General features: G+C 41.8%; 1 protein-coding gene across 4 annotated transcripts; it reads right to left on the minus strand.

The window, feature by feature from the left end:
* Positions 1-512: 512 nt before the first annotated feature.
* Positions 513-18803, minus strand: GOLGA1 (golgin A1). 4 transcript variants are annotated; one of them, XR_012590046.1, is made up of 24 exons: positions 18714-18803; positions 18002-18313; positions 16383-16473; positions 14916-14990; positions 14326-14423; positions 13772-13804; positions 12899-13027; positions 12436-12605; positions 11924-12035; positions 11706-11801; positions 11372-11497; positions 10134-10229; positions 9607-9702; positions 9216-9368; positions 8912-9007; positions 8110-8199; positions 6764-6866; positions 6383-6540; positions 5778-5939; positions 5191-5250; positions 4669-4839; positions 3575-3661; positions 2919-3072; positions 513-1842 (listed from the first exon to the last, which is right to left on the minus strand). XR_012590046.1 is itself a non-coding variant. In XM_074608795.1 (23 exons), the coding sequence occupies exons 2-23, from the start codon at positions 18134-18136 to the stop codon at positions 2992-2994; spliced, it is 2406 nt and encodes an 801-aa protein (XP_074464896.1). In that variant the 5' UTR covers positions 18137-18313; positions 18714-18803; the 3' UTR covers positions 513-2991. The 4 variants fall into 4 exon arrangements, 3 of the variants coding, with proteins under 3 accessions (XP_074464896.1, XP_074464893.1, XP_074464895.1); XM_074608795.1 differs by having other exon boundaries at positions 513-3072; positions 12436-12593; XM_074608792.1 differs by having other exon boundaries at positions 513-3072.
* Positions 18804-19140: the final 337 nt, after the last annotated feature.

The raw sequence follows: 19140 nt of genomic DNA on the forward strand, positions 1-19140 counted from the left end.
GGAGCTGCTTGCTTGGAGGCAGTACGCAGGGAGGTGTTATCCTTGATATGTCCTGACAGAGGGACACAGCTAGTCAAACCGTCTCTACCAAAGCTGTCTCCACCATCAGCTCCAGGGCCCTGGGCGTGAGCGCTGGGGCTGTACGGCATCCCTGGGGCTGGGCTGGGTGATCTGCCTGGAAGGAGCCCGCCTTTTGGCACAAACGAGCGCACTCCCAAGCGAAGCAGCTGCTCAGGGAGGTCCTGCTCCAGCCAGTCTTTGCTTTTCTCAGCTGCTAAGAGTGCAGCAGCAGCAGCTAACCCTGGTGAGAAGATTTCAGGCGGCAGCAACACTCGCCTTATTCCTGGCCTAAGTCCCTGAGAGAAACAGGGCCCTTAAGGACCTGGCTGACACCTGCGTTCTTACCCTGGGCAGAAGCGGGGGTTTGTTTCATGCTTTAAAATCTCTCAATTTTAAATAGCTATAGCATCCCAGGGGAGATAACCAGAACTATAAAAAGAAAGAAATCGAGATTAGGGTTTTGATCCAAAATGTATTGCACCACAAATTTCCATAGTGTTTCATAATACAATCCATATTTACAGCATAGAAGGAAAGAAATCCAATGGCCATAGAAAGGATTATGTATACCACTGTTTTTATACAAGGGAAAGTGCATTAGCTTTTTAATATATGCATACACACCATTCTTGCTCTGATATCTAAAGAAAATTCAACACTTAAGAACTAGTTTATGGTAAGTTGATCCTGTATGAGCTTTCGGATCTTAAATTATATATTCACTAACACAACTTCAATTTAAGATTTTAAGTTGTCACTCGTTAGTCTAGGCTGCCTATACTGCTTTTCTTACTGTTCAGCAGTAACCTTTCAAGCCAGGATCACCATAAACTGATTAGTCATTCAGCAGGCATCGGCGTGAGCAGAGGGAATCCTGTCCCCTGGTCTCAGGTCCCACAGAAATAGGCCGGGGCAGAGGGACATTCTAAAGAAAAAGACCTTAGAGAACAAAATCTTCCCAGAACCAACAGTCCATCCTGCCCCTGCTTTGTTTCAGTACCAGAGCAACTGATATAAACCCACTTTTTGATTGTCTGTTTTTGTATTAGAGCAGAGTCGTACTCATCCCACAAACTTCCCTATGCTATCGTTAAGGGCCATGGATCAGGTTAGTAAAGACTGGCTTTGGACAAGCTTTAGCGTACTAAAAAAACCCTGTTGGTTTTCTTGACTTTAAATAAATATAACCCAGCTCTAAACTGAGGAGTGTCACTTGTGCCAAGGGAACAGCTACTGCGAGTACCTGTGTCTGGGCCATGGCTGATTAAGGAGAACCGGGGCGGCCGCTGGGGTCTAGATCTGCAGCTCATTCACCGCTCTGACGACTGACCTCCCGTGGAAGATACTTCCATCTCCAGCACAGCACGAGGGAGCATGGCAGCGGGGCGCAGCTCCCGTGCTGTACCTCTAACGCTACATCTCGACTGCCACCACCAAGGTCATTCAGACCCCTGTTAGCAAAGCAAAGTTAAAAACCTGAACAGTGACCGCATCTCTACTACAGGACAGGTTGAATTTTCTTGAATATATTTAATAAAAGTATTGTTAGTAACACAGACCTCATTGTAAGAGAATTACCAGAACTGCAGCCTGCTCGTCGAATTCCAGACATATGTAGTTTTTTGAAAATACGTCCCATTTTTAAGAAGCCAGACTTGCTCCTCCTTCCTGTTTTCATCTGGATTTTGTACAAGTGTCAATAACTATGGGCAAAATTGTGCTTCCACTTTGTGAGGCAAGTGCCACCTCGGTCCCCTTTTCTTAGCGGGGAAGGAAAGCAAGCTGCTGGAACCAAGATTTATTCATTACGAGTTGAATTTTGCCCTCAAAACCAAAAACCTCCCAAGCAGCATTTCTTTTACCATGTAGTTAGGATGCAGTTAACAGCCCACTACATGTTCATAACAGTTTTTAAGCATCAGTATTTGAAGTACAGAAAACCACAACCCAAGAGGCGGATACTGGTTATGAAGATTTGTTGCTAGCAGACTTGGAAGAAAAAAAAATAAAATCAAAGTGTTTAGTACCAATATTCTTTACCCTTTGTCACTAGATTTTTTTTTTTTTAAATAAAAGGTATTCTCCATGTGCATTTACAATACCTGGAATTCAGCTTTAAAAATTTAAAATGGTTTACTACCCCCTTCTCCCCAGTGCTAACAACGTATGGTACAGGCTAATAGATTAGTTTTAAAGGCGACTGAGTATTAGGTACTATAATTAAGACCATTTTAAATATTATTTTTCTTTAAGAAAAGTAAAATCAGACAACTCTAAAGTTGTGCTCTCAAATTAAATAATCATCATCAACATGCAGCCTTCAGGACTGCAGGCCAGGATATACGCACCTTAAATTACACAGTGATATGAAAAAATGCAAACTATTAGTTATGTCAGTATAACAAGGCAAGGCAGATTTCTTTTTTGGTTAAAGCTCCTGCTCCTGTTCTTTGAAAGGCTTTTCAAACTGTCAGAAAGTCAGTACAGTACTGCCAACATTTCCTTTCCATTGCCTGCTTTCCACAGCGAGACGAGGAAGCTTTACTGTGCCCGGTTACTCGACTCAGCCCTCCAAACCAGAAGCTGGAATCACCATCATAACAGACGCACGCGTCAGAAGCCTGAACTGCCAGCACCGCTATTAGTGAGGTTAACGTTACCCTTTGGTGCCAAGAAAGCAAGAGCGATGAGCACAAGGAGCCGACTTCCATTGAGACCGTCGAGACAACGGTCCCAAATCCAACCCAGAAGAGGTGTTTCAGTTTGTAGTGAAATTTTCTCCTTGCACAGTATTAGTTTTGTAAACAGTGTCAGAAATTCTTGTACAAAATACTGCAATGACAGTGATTAAGACACACCTGAATTAGTGTGTTCAGCGTTCTTTTCACAGAAAAAAGTGGCTAGATGCTGACTGCCTGTTTTCAGGTTCCCTTAAGGCCACAGTGTCCTTGGGCTTGAGATAGACGGCCGGATACTGCCTTTAGGAGATGGCTTGGACCCAAACCATGACATCTAGGACAGGAAAGCACAATACACGTTATGCCAGGTTCACACTTTTAAGAGGCTGAAGATTTGAAAAAGAAAGAATACGGTCATAGGCATCTCCCCCTCATTTGATGGAAAGAACCCTTTATAAAACAGAACGCCGCAGACTTCAGACTGAAGTGAAAATAGTTTCACACAAGGACAAACCAAGAATTTGGCTTCCTGCTTTTGAATATTTGACTGTACTCCAGCAAGGAGCTTCTACCTTCCCTCCACGGACTGAGTCCGCTGGGCAAAACCGTGCCGTTACTCCTTCTCTGAAGCACTGCAAAGTTGCTGTTTCCCTCACTGAAGTGGACAATTTACGATACGCATGTATGTGATTAGCTAACATTTTAATAATAAATTATGTTTTTTTATTGTAGCTAACATTTGGAAAAGATACTTTTCATGATCTCCCAGCATCTAAGACTTTTCATTTTGGCTGCTGGGAGTCCCGTTAGAGGCTACAAGTGAACAGAACCCTTACCTTGTACTCCAAAGTTTCTTTAAGCATGTTTTCTTCCTCTTGGGAAAAATTCAGTAACACAGATACAGCTTTAATTAGATGGAATGCCTGAAAGAAACCACAGCATTGTGTTGCCTAAGACGCTCTCAGGCTCTACATTCTGGACTATGATGCAGCAGTTTTTCTGCAGGTTTGGTCACAGACTTTTTAGTCACACCCGCGAAGAGCAGACCAGCAGCCTTCCATTATCCCCTGTTCCAACAGACTAGGATGGCCTGTATCTTATTTCTTCTGTTTGTTTCCTGGCTTTCTGTTCTTTAACATTGGTTTGCGTATTTTAGGGAAAGAAGACAAATGGGGAGCCTAGTTAGTTAGAACAGAGAAGCAGCCTGGCTCCCGTGGCATCCTAGGTTTTTTTAAGCTTAGAACAGTTGATCAAACCAGCATGTAGGCAGGGAAGAATTGTGGCATTTAAATATACACTTGAGTCTATTAACACTACAGTACTAATATTCTAAATGGGGCACACAATGCAGAGTTTGTAAAGGAGTCAAGCACTCAGGATACCATGGAGTTGCGCAATTATTTCTTGATCTTACCCACTGACTTGCCATTAAGCAGAGTGTATTGTTGCGCATGAGTTTTTTTTACCTTTAACTTTTTTGACCCAATGTGGAGAATGTGAAGGAGCTCCAAATGCACAAGGAATTACTTCTTACAGATCAACAGCAAGTAATTTATGTCTTTTCCTTGTTTTTTTCGGGTTTTTTTTTTTTTGGCTGTCTTTCTTAAATATACAACCATTTGACTCTAATTACATACTCCATATGCTTTTCAGAGTAGTGCAGAAGGAATGTCTTGTAGCTTCAGATCTTTAACTTCCAGACATAACTACCTCTCAAAAATTCACATTTCCCTTTCATTTAGTTCCTCATAATCTGTACTTCCAAACATATCGCTGTTAGCTATTTTGCTTCATTGTGCTGAATCAGTCAACAACTTTTTAGATGTAAAGTATGGAATTGGCATAGAAGTGTCCTGTCCTTGGCAGGTAACGGGTGGCAGTTTCTAGAGGAAGACAGACTTAGAAAGAAAATGCAAGTGTACATCTTTACCTCAGATTCCCGGCAGGACATGAATTTCAGTACAACATGTTTAAGGTATTCAAAGTTTATCTCCCTTGAGTCATTTAAATCAGAGTTGTTTGTGACAGTCACAGAAGCATTAGGCACTTCAGAATTTGCTTTTTCACGTACTTCAGGTACCTCACTGTCAGGCCTTATTTTCTAAAAAAAGAGAAGTACATTGTAAGAAGCAATCAAACCTCAGTTGTTCAATCTACAGAAATGTATTAGACGCCCAAGGTAACCAAACACAGGTGTTCTGTAACTAAAATTCTCTGTTGCAAGAGTCAAGTGGTGATGGCTACCTGTCACACCATCCAGTCAATAAATGAGCCAGAATACCGTACTTCCTTAATTTAAGGGTTCACCGATCTGCCTGCAAACACAGGGAAACTGCAGACATCCCTAGTGAAAAAAGTTACGCTCTAGCTACCAGTCAAGCTTTTGGAATTAGTAGTGCAAGTAGCTGTCAGTAAGCGCCAGCTGAAGAGACTGAAAAAACATAACCCTTACCAACTCTTTCTGGAGGGTTTTCTTGAGTTCTGCCATTCTTTGCTGTAGCTGCTTTATCATCTGTAAGCGGAGTAAAGGACACGGTTAATACAGTATTCATTGTCAGGATGCATTTTGACCCACAGATCTCTGGAAAAACCCACGACGAACAGGTGTAATGAATGAAACAATCATTAAACAATGTTCACAGCTCCGAATAAGCAACCTGATGTCTTGCCTTTCCAGCCGCACAGATTAGCGGGCATGAGATAGGATACTTGGGCTTTCATGGGACAGCACAGTGGAAGTGAGCTGGATTCACACAAAAGGGCTCTGTAGGAAAGCTGTAAACAGTATCATTTGCTGCATCTTTCCACCAGAATAGATAAGTATTCCTACAATTCTGGCTGCAGTTTTTATCCACTGTTGCTATATCCTTGTACAATCCAGAGGAAAAAAACAAATTACTCACAGAATATTGGATTCAAATTGGATCTGTCATTTTGGTAAGCTTGTCCTTCTAAGGCTGCAGCGTAAGCAGCACCAATTATTAGACTTACTAATTAAAAGGGGAAAGACTAACAGCTGTTTCTGCTGTTTCGGTTCACCTTGTTTTTCTCAGCAATTTGCTGTTCCAGCTCTCTGTTATCCTTCTGAAGTTTGACAACGTCTGCAGCTGCTACCTCTCCGTTCTGTTCCACCACACGGTTTTCTGGAGAATGGCAATGCTCGTTACTCAAGACTCCTGTTGATTCCTCTAGTTCTGAAACCTATAAAAATGAAGAGAGCGAACTGCAGAGATACCACGACATTTGCAGCCCATGAACACTCCCTAGGGAGAAGGCTTGACTTCTGTTTGGTTGTTGGTTTTGGGGGTGGGGTGGTGGTGACTTTTTTAAACCAGAAAGCATTAGTAACAATCTAGTTGGCTCCATCTCTGTCTCATCGGTTTCGTAATGGTTCTCTCAAGAGATTTTACGAGTCAAACAAAATAATGGGGCGTCTTCCATAAACCAGTCACAGACCATACAGGAAACAGCTTTCTTTAGGAAGACAGGGAACAACAAATAATGGTAGTCTACACTGCTGGTGTTTCAGGTCATGAGCAAGTTGTCAGAGCATGTATCACCACGCATGACAGAACTGGGGTCTCTTGCACACTGGTTTATTTTCTTGAGAAGTCTGAACAGATCAGATTTGCAACTGCACTCACATTTTTCTCATGTTCTCTGGCCAACAGGCACTGCTGTATCTGCAACTTCAGTTCAGCAATTTCCTTTCTTGCCATTTCTTCTTTCTCCACTGCTCGGCTATTACTTGCTTCTATGTCGGATTGCAACTGATGCATTTGCAGCAAGACAGCTTCATGATCTGAGAAAGGCGTGTAAACATAAGACTTTGATTAAAAAAAGTGGTTTTGTTTTTAAGGATGCAGGAGGGAGACTGACTAATTAATACTGAAGGATACAAAATTTTCAAAGTTATTAAATATGGAAGAAAATCTAGAATTATTACAATCTATCACACAAGACCAGAACTAGAGGCTGTACTTGGATAAAGCTGTCTGGGATACAGTAGGCTCATTTGGTCTAACCTTGACTGAGTTGGTTTAGTTCTTCCTTCTGTTTTAGAAGTATATCACATTTTTCATCAATCAGCTGGTCTTTTTCCTTTATTAAGGATGCCAGATGTGAAACCTTCAAAGCAGACAAACAAACAAGCAGAAGTCATTAAAGACAGAAAACTAGAAGAGGGCAATGAAAGATTTCAACGTACCTCAGAGGTTCAGAATCTATTTATTTTTTTTTTGTGGGAAGGACTGGAGAAGAATTCTTGTATCAGTAACTGGTATCTACAACTGGCAGGGGCTGCCTGAGCTCTGTGCTAGGCAATACAACACCTTGAGAAAGTGGTTTGCGCAGCATTAGTGTTACAGGTAATACAACGTGGATGTCTGTCATCTGTCCAGAGACTCACAGCAGGCACCACTTCTACAGTACCGACCTCATTAGAAAGCACTGAAGTCAATGTGCTGTAAGGGCTAAAACACACTCCACTTCTGATAAACTCTGTGCCACAATCACAAATTGCCTCGTAACCAGCAGGTGGCAGCTGTAAAACAGCCGCTGAGCAGAACCAGCGATCGCCTTACACCCCTTTTACATACAGCTGGACTAAGCAAGCACAGATCTACAGCAGTCCCAGAAGAATAAAGAAACCACAAGATGGGACTAAATCCGGTCAGACTTGCTCAGCTGGCAGTTCCCAGCTTCAGCAAACACAAGCTCATTTTATCCACCATGACCATTTTTAATAAAAGAAGAACAAAACAAGACCACCCAGAATTTATATTTGGTTACTGGATACAAGCTCCTCCCTATGAGGAAATTTACAATTTTAGAACTGCTGTGCTTCAGAGGAACAATGATGTGATGTAAGTGATGAAAGGAACAACAACAGAACAAATAGGTTTCTTTAAAACAAACTGCCAACTAGTCTAATGCCCCAGGACGGCTGGCCCACTGGGACTAGGCACCAGCTCACAGATGTAAAGGGCACTGAAATATCAGTCACCTTCATTCTGCGCAAATGTATTCACTTGCTGCTACCTGGTCTTCCCCTCACTTGTTCATATCCAACCGCCACAACTTGCCATAACTCTCGAGCCTACAAACTTAGGAATATCCTTAACTTTGCAGTCAGCAGCGTTTTACATTATTCCACTGTAATAACTCACGTAAGTTGATTACGCTCTTGTGCAGGCATTTACAGACACCCTTAAGTTTCAAGTTTACTGAGGCAACCACTGCTGTCTCACGTGCTGTGGATACTTTTCTAATTAATGTTCCTGACTGCTATGATAATTAAGTCCAAATCTAGTCTGGTCTGTGCAAGGTGGAGAGCACCCAAACATATTTTAGACCACCAGTATTAACCAACCTGCTGTTGTAATTCCTCTCTTTGGTTTCGTGTTTCTTCCAATGCTTTGGCAATTTCAACGCTGACAGTCTCTCTGCTGCTCAATTCACTCTGCAAACCAAAAGAAATTCAGAGGTTACTCAAGACAACTAAAATCAAGTCAGTCTCTCATGTTTAAACCCAAACCCATTAACAACTGGAACTTACGGGTGTTCTAACACACCATAATTTACGCTTCCAAGTGACAGTTACTGTTTTGTTTTACTGCACTGCTGCTATCTGCACATGTAAGAGCAACACAGAACTGATGCAAGAGGCCAAACATATCCAATGTTTAAAACATCCTTTAGCTTGAAGTCTCTATTAAAAAGTAGTTCCTTCCTGCAACTGATCTTTATTCCAATTGTGCATCCAAGAGTAGCTACAGAGAAAAGTTTCAACAATCTATAATTATAGTCTGTAAATCCAATGATAAGCTGTAAATACCTGACCAATTTAAGTATTTAACTTTTGTTTTGAATGTTATGAATGGAATTTGATGTTTAACTATTCTGTATTCATTACTGCTAACAGGACTCAAAAAGCTCTTCATGCCTGACAATACGCAGATGTATTATTTCTGCCTGATTTAGGCAGACCCAAGCATTCCGTTTCAGAAAAGGATCACCCATTTGTAACGGTCCTGAAATGCATTTCTACTGAGTACCAAAGCTGATTTACAGCTGGAAGTACATGCAACCTGAATGTAATACACTTTGCTGTTAACCGTCTCTCAAACGCAGCTCTGTATTTAACCCATGCCACTAACCAATTAAGCCCTTACCTTTAGCCTGTTCAGTTCAGACTCTTGTTTTTTTAAAGAAGTCTCATACTCTTCTCTGCTTCCATTAAGATTTTCATTTTCCTTTTCCAACTGGCTCTGTAAAATAAGAGATTGCTCAAAAACTAAGCACAATTATTTTAATGCTTTATTTAAAAAATTCAACACATCAAATGCTTTGTTCATATTTAGTTTCTCAAAGTATGAGATCTTCTCTTATAATGCCAGGAGCATGCAAGGCCTACAAGCTGTGTTAAAGTCATTTTGTGAAGGCTCACATGGCCCACTGAACAGTTTCCGTACTTACGATCTTCTGCTGAGTAGCTGTTTTATCAAATTCCCAAGCTGTTTCAAGAGCAGCAATTTGAGACTCCAGTCCAGTAACTTTCTGATCATACTGATGTTTCTCACTTAAAATCTGTTGCTGTAGTTTACTTCTTTCACTCTCTAGATCAGTTTGCTTAAGAGAAATAAAACCACTACGTTAATAAAATGGTATTTTGAAGCTCTGACAAGAATTGGACACCATTCCATGAGACATATGCTCAAACTGAAGCAACACTATTCCTTTGCAGGAGTGTCATGTACGCATATACAGACCCTAGTTCAGGAGACAAACAGCAAGAAAACACTTGAGTAACGAAACAACACAGAGAAATTAATCTCTCTGCTACTGGTCAGTGAACCATCATACTCACCAGCTTCTGGATCTTCAGGTCCTGCCCAGCTGCTGCTTCTTTGCTCTTTTTCAATGCTTCTGTTGCAATCTGTAGTTTTTGTTCCAGTTCTTTTTTCTAAAATATAACCATACATTAAATTCCTTATCCATTGGCGCCTACGTTATTAGAAAAAATGTACAGAATGGGGGATGACCCAGTAGGGGAAGGTAAACATTAAAACCACAAAACCACATAGTTCAGAGAGACTGCCGACTTGACACACACTGCTTTTACAAACTCTTCACCACGCCACTACCCTCCAGCAACACTTGCACTTCAGCTACTTGTTTCTTAGGACAGAGAAGATATGCATGAAATCTCCAACTTCATACCCTCTAGGCCCACTGAAGGTGGGGAGATGACTGAGACATTGATCAATTAGACTTCCCTTTCAAGACTAAGTGTGACATACGGTCTCACCTTTGGCTGAAAGCACAAGAGGAGGTACAGGGCATAAAGATGCTGGGAACAGTGGGAATGTATAGTGAAAAAATAATAATATTTACCCGTGTTTCCAACTGGTTCACAGTCTCGGTGTGACGTGTTCTGTCTGTTAGTAGCTGCTGCCTGGTTTCATCCAGTTTCTGCTCAAGAGTAGCTTTCTGAACATTGAGATGAAAAACAGGACAAAGGATGAACAAAGAGGGAAGGTTTTTTTAATTAGCATTTTTCTTATTTCATTAATAAGGTCAAACTAATATGGAGCAGTTATTTTGATGTGCAATGCAGCTTTGCTCTTGGGAACCAGCAAGTTTGATGCTACTGCATAGGGCCTCTACAGATCATGTTGCCCTGAGCATGACATCGTTAATTAAGATGACATCATTAATTAAGAATGGTAAATTCACTGGCATCCTGTCATGATCCAGATGTAAGTTCTAATCAACAGCCAGGTCATAATTTTCTAACCCTGCCCAAGTTTAAGGAATTAAAAATATTTTGTCTGAGAGCTTAACTGCTGCATCACAGCAAACGCAAACCCAACACTTTTGGTATTTACTTTCCAAAATGTTTTGCTACCCTTACATGGACTTCAAACTGGCTCAAGTTTACTAGGCCAAGTTCTTTTATGATAGCAACATTGAGTTGATGTGTCTTGTAGGCAACACCTGACTCAGGAAGAGCACGCCTTCCTTGCCAGCGCAGGATGCAGCTGGGGAAGCACTGCTCCGAGTCGATTCTGAGCGGGAACATCGGTGCTCCAGAAAGAGATCAAGAAGTAATGAGAGAAAGGGCATTGACCCAAGCTAAGTTCTTTGTTTTCTGCTGTTTCTTAACGCTTCTGAGGCTCAAGCTTTCAATATACAACTTTCTGTTTGTGCGTCTATGTGCAAGAACAGTTCCTCCCTGGCTCAATGCTTTGCAAGTCATGATAATAAAAGACGAACAAGGAGAAGCGTGCACTGTTCTCTGTAAGGATTAACCAATAAAACTCTCCAGTTGTTCTACCTCCTGTGGGCATGTTAAAAAGCTGCTCTTTTGCTTCTAAGCAGTCAGATGCATTGCCTAAACAGACAATGCAGAAAGACCAATGAAGACATCTGTGCAGTATCTACATAACCAGGCTCAATGGAGTCATGCACACAATTCTGTCCAGCACAGACCACATGCCAATATACACTGAAGGGACAAACGTGCCTGCATTACTTCATCGTATATTCTTTCCATGTAGGATAAGTAACTCATGTCCTAACAAAATCTCACTAAGATTGCACTTCTAAGCAGTCTATAAATGTATAATTACCTCCTTGAGTAGCTCCTGCACATGTTCATCCCCCGAAAGATTTCTTTCTAGCTTTTTTTCTAAGGAAGACACTTTTTCCTGCAGCTGTTCAGTAAGTTTACTTCTCTCAGCAAATTCAAAAGTCACCTGTGAGAACAAGAAATCACAGAATCTTTTTTGTAGCAAAGCTTTTATGTAATCCATTGTAGTTTAACTTAAAAAAACTGCCATTAGGAAGAGAAAAGTCCTATTCGAAAAGACAACATGATCCCAAAACACTTTCAAACTCACAGCACATTACCCAAGTGTGCACCTTTACACCAGCCAACAGCAGATGCATCTTAAAACACTTCACCTTTTGCTTGTGTTGTTCATATTCCACCTTCAGAGATTCATGCTCCACCTGTAACACTTCCAGTCTCTTCTCACAATCAGAACCAGCAACTCGAGCCTAAAAATTTTGAGAAATTACTTGCTTTGAAACTTAGATTTCCAAAACACGTAACTGATATCTAATCTAACTTCTGCAGACAAGGAGCTCTTTGAATCAAATCTCACTTAACTCAAACTTACATTTTGCAAGTCTACAGAAAGCTGCTGAATGACAGTTTGTAGCTCCTGTTCTCTTAACTCCAGAGCAGTGATCTTATTTTCTGCATTTGTCTCAGCTGTCATTAGTTCATCTCTTCACAGAAAGAGAATAAAAAAAGGTGACATACCATTCCAGAAAAATAATCTTTAGCAGAGAATTCTGCTTCTTATGAAAATGGGCCAGGCAACATCAACAAGGTTTTCTTGTCCTAAAACCAGCCACTGCTTGATTATACATTTTCCAAAAAAAGTGACAGTTAAGCATTCAAACTATGAAAAAAAGAAATCACAACAAGCTTACAAAATCCTAAACAAGTACTACTTTAACTGGCTTGAAAACAACTATAAACTTGGCATTTACACCCACATCAGCATACCAGAAGCAATTATTCAGTCAGCTCACTACGTATATAAACTCTTCCAAAAAGACAGAACTGGGCACAAAGTATAGGGAACACGAATGCACTGCTCCTCCTGACACACCACATCCGTACCTCTGTGCCTCCAGCTCCAAGAACTGCTGCTGCAACTCTTGCAGATCTTTCCTTAGGCCCGATGACTCGTTGCTTGCAGCCCGAAGCACCTCTTTAGCGTGGCTTAGTTCTTGAGTGCATGCCTCTAGTTCCTGCTCTGTTTTGCTCAGAGATTCTTCCTTTTTCAAAAGCTGAATATTAGAACGTTATCTTTGACAATACAGATGACCTGGCAATACTGATAAAGTCTTCTCATTGAAGCTTGTCTCTTATTAAGTTATGAGCTGAATTAAATGAAATAATAAATAACTCCCAGGAAAAATCACTGTCGAAATAAACTACGTACCTACTGTTAGGATTTTGACACTGATCAAGACTGTATACAAGCACAAAGGCTAAAAAAGTAACGCAGAGCTACCACTAACTCAGTATCCTAACAGAAATTTCAGGAAAGAAAAAAAAAAAAAGTTTAAAATAATCTTACCATGTGTTTAACTTTGGCAATTTCCTGCTGTTGAAAGCCCTCCAGTTCATCAATTTCATCTCTTTTTTGAAAAAGGTTCAAACTCTGCTCCCTCATTTCTTGTAACTGTGTTTCAAGCATTTTTTTTTCCTGATAAACCAACAAAAACAAAAGGAATCCGAGAATACCGGTATGCTCATTTCAAGTCAATAGATTAAGTTTAGTTAGACTCTCTGGGAAAGGAATCTCGTCTTGCAGCTGTAAGGCTCTCTGATGGTCCTACGTGTAGAACTAGAAACTCATCCCCATTCACGTTGCAGTAGGCAATGTGGAGCAAATTACCAAACTTCTACAATCACCAAAAAAAAATATCCATATTCATTACAAGGCAGCCAGTGATCACGCAACTGAACTCTTGAAAATGGACAGCAAATAGTAGCATGTTTAATGTCTTCATAATCAGAGATACTTTAAAATAGCCTAAGCTAAACAGCTAGAACAAGACTGAAATCCCGTATTACAAATATCCCTACCACATAGTTTCATTTATTTTATGAAACAGATGATCTACTGCAAGACTTCAGACAGTCACTATCTCCTTCTGCATCCCAGCTGCCTCCTCCGTAACAAAGGAAACTATTGTTCCCCCTTACAGAAGTATACCTTTCTCACCGCAACCCATCATTCTTTGCCTCCCCTCTGAAAAACAACTCCAGATATACCTCCTGAAGCACTGGGGCTGGTAATGAAAGCAAATGTCTGGCCTCTCCCACTGAACAAAGATCAAACAATAAAAAGGGCTGCGCAGAGTTGAGCTGTAGGAAGCGTACAGGCTGGTGCTTACAAATACACACGCACAAGAAAGACCACCCCAAAACTCCAAAGCTTAATTACCTTTTCAATTTGACCCAGTTTTTCCATCCACTCCTGAACAAGAAAGAAGAAAAAAAAAATCAAAATCTGTTTGTAGACTTTCAAGGACAGCAATTACAGTTTAAAAAAAATTGCACGGTTAACGGAGATACTAAGTTGTGGTAACCATTAAAAAGGTCATCAGCAAAAGAAAACTAACAGCTAGTGTTTTAATATAAAAGCTGAGAAATCGTTTATGCTACCTGAATAAGCTTTATGCGAGTAAAATAAAATAAAAAAGTGACAACAGGTGTACTGCAACTGAATCTTACCTAACACAAGTGCAAGCTTAACCTTACATTAGAAGCTGTTGTGGGCTCTTTTTAAAAAGAGTGAGAACAGTCAGAACCATGAGAAGTCCTACACCATTTCTGGCATTTAAACTGAATACTCCCTTCTTTCCTCAATGTTGGCACGCTAAGCAAATACAATGCACAATGACTATTTTAATTAATGGCGACACCTGCTCAAAACATCAAGGTCACGCACTCAGGTCTCCACAGACGGTCAAAAGTTGAGTTTTCAAGCTCTGTTACCTGGTCCTTTTTTTCTAAGGCCAAAGCCATTCCTTCAGCCATCTTGGCTCGACTGGCCTGGTGAGCTTCATTCTGCTCCTGAAACTTCCTCATGGAGGCTATCAACAGAGAATCACCAGATATATTAAAAACTCCTCTTTTAAAATTGCTTCTCAATTTTCTATAAGTTATTTGTTACTTTAAAGAGCTTCTCCTGCAAGTAATTAGCCCCATCTTGACTCTCTAGCACTAACCCTGTGCCACCTACTTCCTCGCACCGCTTGCACGCTGTGCAAATGCCAGAAATAACAGCAGACAGCAGTCCTGTTCCTCACTGGATTATAACAAAGCTGTCGGTTTCAAAAAAGTCTCTCCCGCACGTTAGCCCCAAATTTGGCAAAAGGAGTATAACAAGTGTGTTCAACAGCCAACACACTACTGCTGCTTTTCACACTGTAAACAAGGCAAGATTTTGTGTCTATCTGTTTGCAACCTAGAGGTGCACAGTTTGAAAGGAAGCGATTAAAACATCTGTACATCAAACCCATTTCCTTCCAACCATAACAATTTCCAACTTAAAAAAAAACAAAAGGAAAAAGAAAAGTACATACAATCCTGATGCTTTTCTAATGCATTTTCAAGCTTCTCTTTTATCTTCTGCAAGTTTCGGATCTGATCAGCATAATCTTGTGGGAGGAGGGAGAAGCACAGACCAGGAATGAACAGACATTGGGGAAGGAAATTTAAAAAAAAAAAAAAAAAGAAAAGAAAAAAAAAGAAAAAAGGATGAGTGGAAAATGACAATGATTTTCTCAATCAGAAAATCATTCCTGCTGAGGAAAACTTGGGAGACCGTAACAATGAACACAAGCAAACAGTTCTGAACTGTCCGTAGGGTACATGGTTGGTACAAACAGGAGGACCTATCCTAGGTGTGCTAGTTACACAAAAATGGGAATGAAGAACTATCCCACATTTTACTTCATTCAAGAATAGTGATCTATTTAACTTGTTTTAGGAAAGGTCTCTCTTGCTGGAGGATGCAAGGATGGGGCAATTCACAGACGCTTGCACCCTTGTTCCATCCTGCTCCTTGCTGGAGTCACACAGTATCTCTGGGCTGAGCCCTGACTGGGGCTCCCGCTCGGCTAACAATCTCGCGCTCTTACCAGTACTGAGCCTACCGAGCAGAACTGACAAGGAAGGCAGATATAAAAAACCAGAACAAAAAACACACGCACTTGGAAGAAATTTATGTACAACGGAAAGGCAGATTTACTTACTGACTGGCTGCTTGCATGAGTCTCTCAATATTCAGAGCCTCCCTCTCTCCTACTAAGCCCGAACCAGCACTTTTAAGTTTACCTTATGTAAACAGGTGAACGCTTCGCCCTTTCAAATTGCAATGTACAATCATTTTTGAATCCTACATTTTCTTGAACTGAACAGGAGCCTGGTAAATCTCCAAAATAAACTAAAATAATCCTGAGCTGGCTATAACCTTACCTTATTTTCCAAGGCCTTCTCTGAGCTTTGGGAAGCAGCAGCGTAACACAGTTTAACCTAGTCTTTGATCCACTCCATACAACAGGGATGGAGAGCAGCATCAGAGCAGGGCCCTTATTACAGCTTTACAGAACAAGGTATTATCTTTGAAAGAAAAAAGCCTCAACCCTGTTTGAATATTTTGAATTTTTTTCATTTCAAAGTTCACTTCTTTAAGGATGGTTACTGTGTTACATCAGAAAGCTCAGATCTTAAGAGAACCAAAACCATTACGTACATGGAATAAGTAAAATAAAAGTGGGGAAAGACACTATTTGAAGCATGGGGACAAAACACTATCCCAGCTGTTCAAAAGAATCATGTAAATGTGTTGTGAAATCAGCAGAAGAGAGTCAGTCGTCTTTACAAAAAATCAGTTCTACTGGATGCTACCTAGACGACAATGAACAGAGTTGTTACAAATGGTAACAAAAAAACCCTAACCCCATGTATTTTTAATAAATTAAAACACTTAAGTTCAAAGGAAAATACTTCCTAAAGTAATAGGGTTTTATACGTATCAAGACACATACCAGACAGCTTGACCTCCAGTTTTCTTATTTGTTCATTTCTTCTGAACAACTGGGATGAAAGATCCTCTCTAGAGCTGCTTCCATCAGAAGCCTTGGTAGAAAAACAACACTCACGTAACTTACAAAATTTCGAAAAAGTGGATGCTGCCATATACTAACTCTGTGATAATAAACGCTACCCCACCCAGGAATAATGCTTCGGTTTCCCACATAAAGGGGAAAGTTGTACTAGCACAGCAGAATGTGTAAAAAATGCTGAAGAAGTAAAATAGTAAGGGCTTAAATTGTCAGCTCTGCAATGCTGGCCTGTTCCATGAAACACAACGCCTTTAAAAGAAGCTATAGCTGAAAACTGTTCCAAGTGGGCACTGAGGAGATGGCAGAACACAAAGACTAAGGTGGGCAGGCGTGGAAATCGGGCTTTACAGCACAGGTTTCAGGATGGGTCAAAGCAAAAGCCTTTTGAAAAACTAAAAAAGTACGAAAGAAACAGTAACACTCTTCACACGGGACAAGCTCGCTTAAGCACTAACGCAGTAGTCTTGCCATGCAATGGGCTCTCCATGCAAAATCCACTGCGTAACTGACTCGTGGTTCTCTGTGGGGATTTTTTTGCTTCATAAAAATCAATATTAAGAGCAGTTAAATTAATATTGCTAAAACAACTCATTCTTAGAGATTTTCTGAAAACTGCTCAAGACTTCAGCTACCATCGTTATTTGTTTTCTGTTCTGTAAACTCACAAGACGGTAAATGAAATTTCTATGTGGAACATATTAAGTGCAAAAAAATTTCAGAAAAACAGAAGACTAATATATTTCCATTATAAAATGTGTTCAAACAGAACTGGAATTTCAGCTGAGCTTCAGAAAAAAACCAAGTTAAAACTCAACTGTGTAAATAACTTCTGCATTTTGCAGACAGCAAATCAGAATAATAAAGCAACTTGCTGCAATACAGCGGGTACTGTTGGCTCCAACAGCAGTGCAACACCGTGTCTTAATCCAGGTTTTAAAAATACAATAGCCATCAAGGGGCAGAGGTGCCAGAGCACTACAGGGCTTCATTTAACCCTGGAATTATACAGCTTCCTCAAACAATGCTTTATAGTGAAAGAAAGTTTAAACCAGACATTGGAGGAACTACAATAGTTCTGAACGCAGCAAAACTGAACATGTGTTGCATAAACAATATGCTCAAGTAGGAAGGGTACCAGGAAGCCAAATGGTAAACACAGGACCACAGCAAGACCTTCGCTAGCCAGCACCCAGCTTACTTTCCTACTGCTTCAGTAATTAAATTTACAAATAGGTATCTTACACATTACTACAGCTTTATTCAATGTTTTATGTCTGCTAAACAATGTTATGTGCTGAGACAGCTTTGTAACTCATGTTTACATGGGAACATAAGCCTCCTGGTAACTCCTATGGTTAACATACAAACATTTTTTCTTCAGTATTTAAGTTTATTCAAGCTAATGATTCATTTATGCATTAAGACGTTCAAAGACACCCCAATACGTAGTCAACTTATACACTAGACTTAAATTGTTGTGAGTAAAGCTGTAATAAAAATGCTGCAAGAAAAATCAAATTTCAAAGCAAAGTGTAACTTACAAAGTCATCTCCGGAGTCTGCTCCCACGGAGGTAACCGACTCCTTGCTGCCAGACCTGGGTATCCTGGCAGCTCCCCCCGGCCTGGGAGCAATCGCTGCCTCTTCTGCTATCTTCTTCTTCAATTTTGCAAACATTTTACTGCTCTGTAGCACTGGAATAGCCAGGTACTTTGAAAAGCCACTACCTCCAATATGGTTAATGTAGTGACACTCTGTTTAAAGCTTCCAGATGTTGAGATTTAATTTTGTGCCTCATCCACTCAGTTTTATTGCATTTCTAGCTCCATTAGAGCCTCCATAGCCTAACGGTACCTGCAAATTAAATAGATACAGTTTCCACACTAAGAATTTCTACCCATATTAAACACTTAAAGATAACTAAATACCTTTTAGTGTCACAGCTGTTATAAAACGCTGAGAAAAAACTCACCGCGAGCAGAACCCTTTAAAAAAACCAAACCCGACCCACGGCAGCGCTGGGTGGCACGGCTGGCCCCGCCGGCCCGGATGCGCTGCGGGAGCGGCTCTCCGCAGCCCGGTCCCCCCGCGACGGCGACAGAAGCTCGGGGCCGGCCCGTCGGTCTCCGCCAGGCCAGCCGGCCGGCCGGCTGGCGGCTGCTGCTGCTGCTGCTGCCGCCCCGCCCTGCGGCAGCCGCGGCGCCGCCACCCCCCGGCTTCCCCGCGGCCCCCCGGCCCCGCGGCTCCCCCTCACCGCCCATATCCTGGCCCAGCCCCGCCGCCACCGCCGGGGCCCCCGCTTCCCCTGGCGCCGCTGACCCGGAAGCGCCGCGCGGGCCGGAAGCGGCGCGAGGCGGTGCGCAGGCGCGGTGGGGCGGGCCCAGGCCCCGGCCCCCCTCGTCCCCGCCCGCGGCGGCCCAGGCGCCTCCTCACGGGCGGTTGCCGCAGTTAATTGGCGATAAACTCCTCCGGGGGCCGGGCAGGTCTGACGGCAGCCGGGAACAGCGGTGAAGGAGGGCAGGGCCCCGCGGACACGGAGCGGCCCCCGGCGCGAACAGCCAAAGCGGAGCGATGTGGGGCGGGGGGCGGCGCACGGAAATCTGCACGAAATTCAGTGAAAAAGGCTCAAAACGTGGTGACGGCAGCAGTGAGCAGGCCTTGCGGTTCGGTTTTATTACCAA

Source organism: Larus michahellis, chromosome 15, assembly GCF_964199755.1.
Source record: "Larus michahellis chromosome 15, bLarMic1.1, whole genome shotgun sequence".
In the NCBI taxonomy this organism is placed as follows: domain Eukaryota; kingdom Metazoa; phylum Chordata; class Aves; order Charadriiformes; family Laridae; genus Larus; species Larus michahellis.

Excerpts from the sequence above, each read along its gene's own strand:
- GOLGA1 (XM_074608792.1), bottom strand. The coding sequence starts at position 18,136 with ATGTTTGCAAAATTGAAGAAGAAGATAGCAGAAGAGGCAGCGATTGCT. Across the intron at positions 16,474-18,001 it reads CAGACTCCGGAGATGACTTT|GCTTCTGATGGAAGCAGCTC; the intron begins GTAAGTTACACT and ends TTTTCTACCAAG. Across the intron at positions 6,541-6,763 it reads ACTAAACCAACTCAGTCAAG|ATCATGAAGCTGTCTTGCTG; the intron begins GTTAGACCAAAT and ends CGCCTTTCTCAG.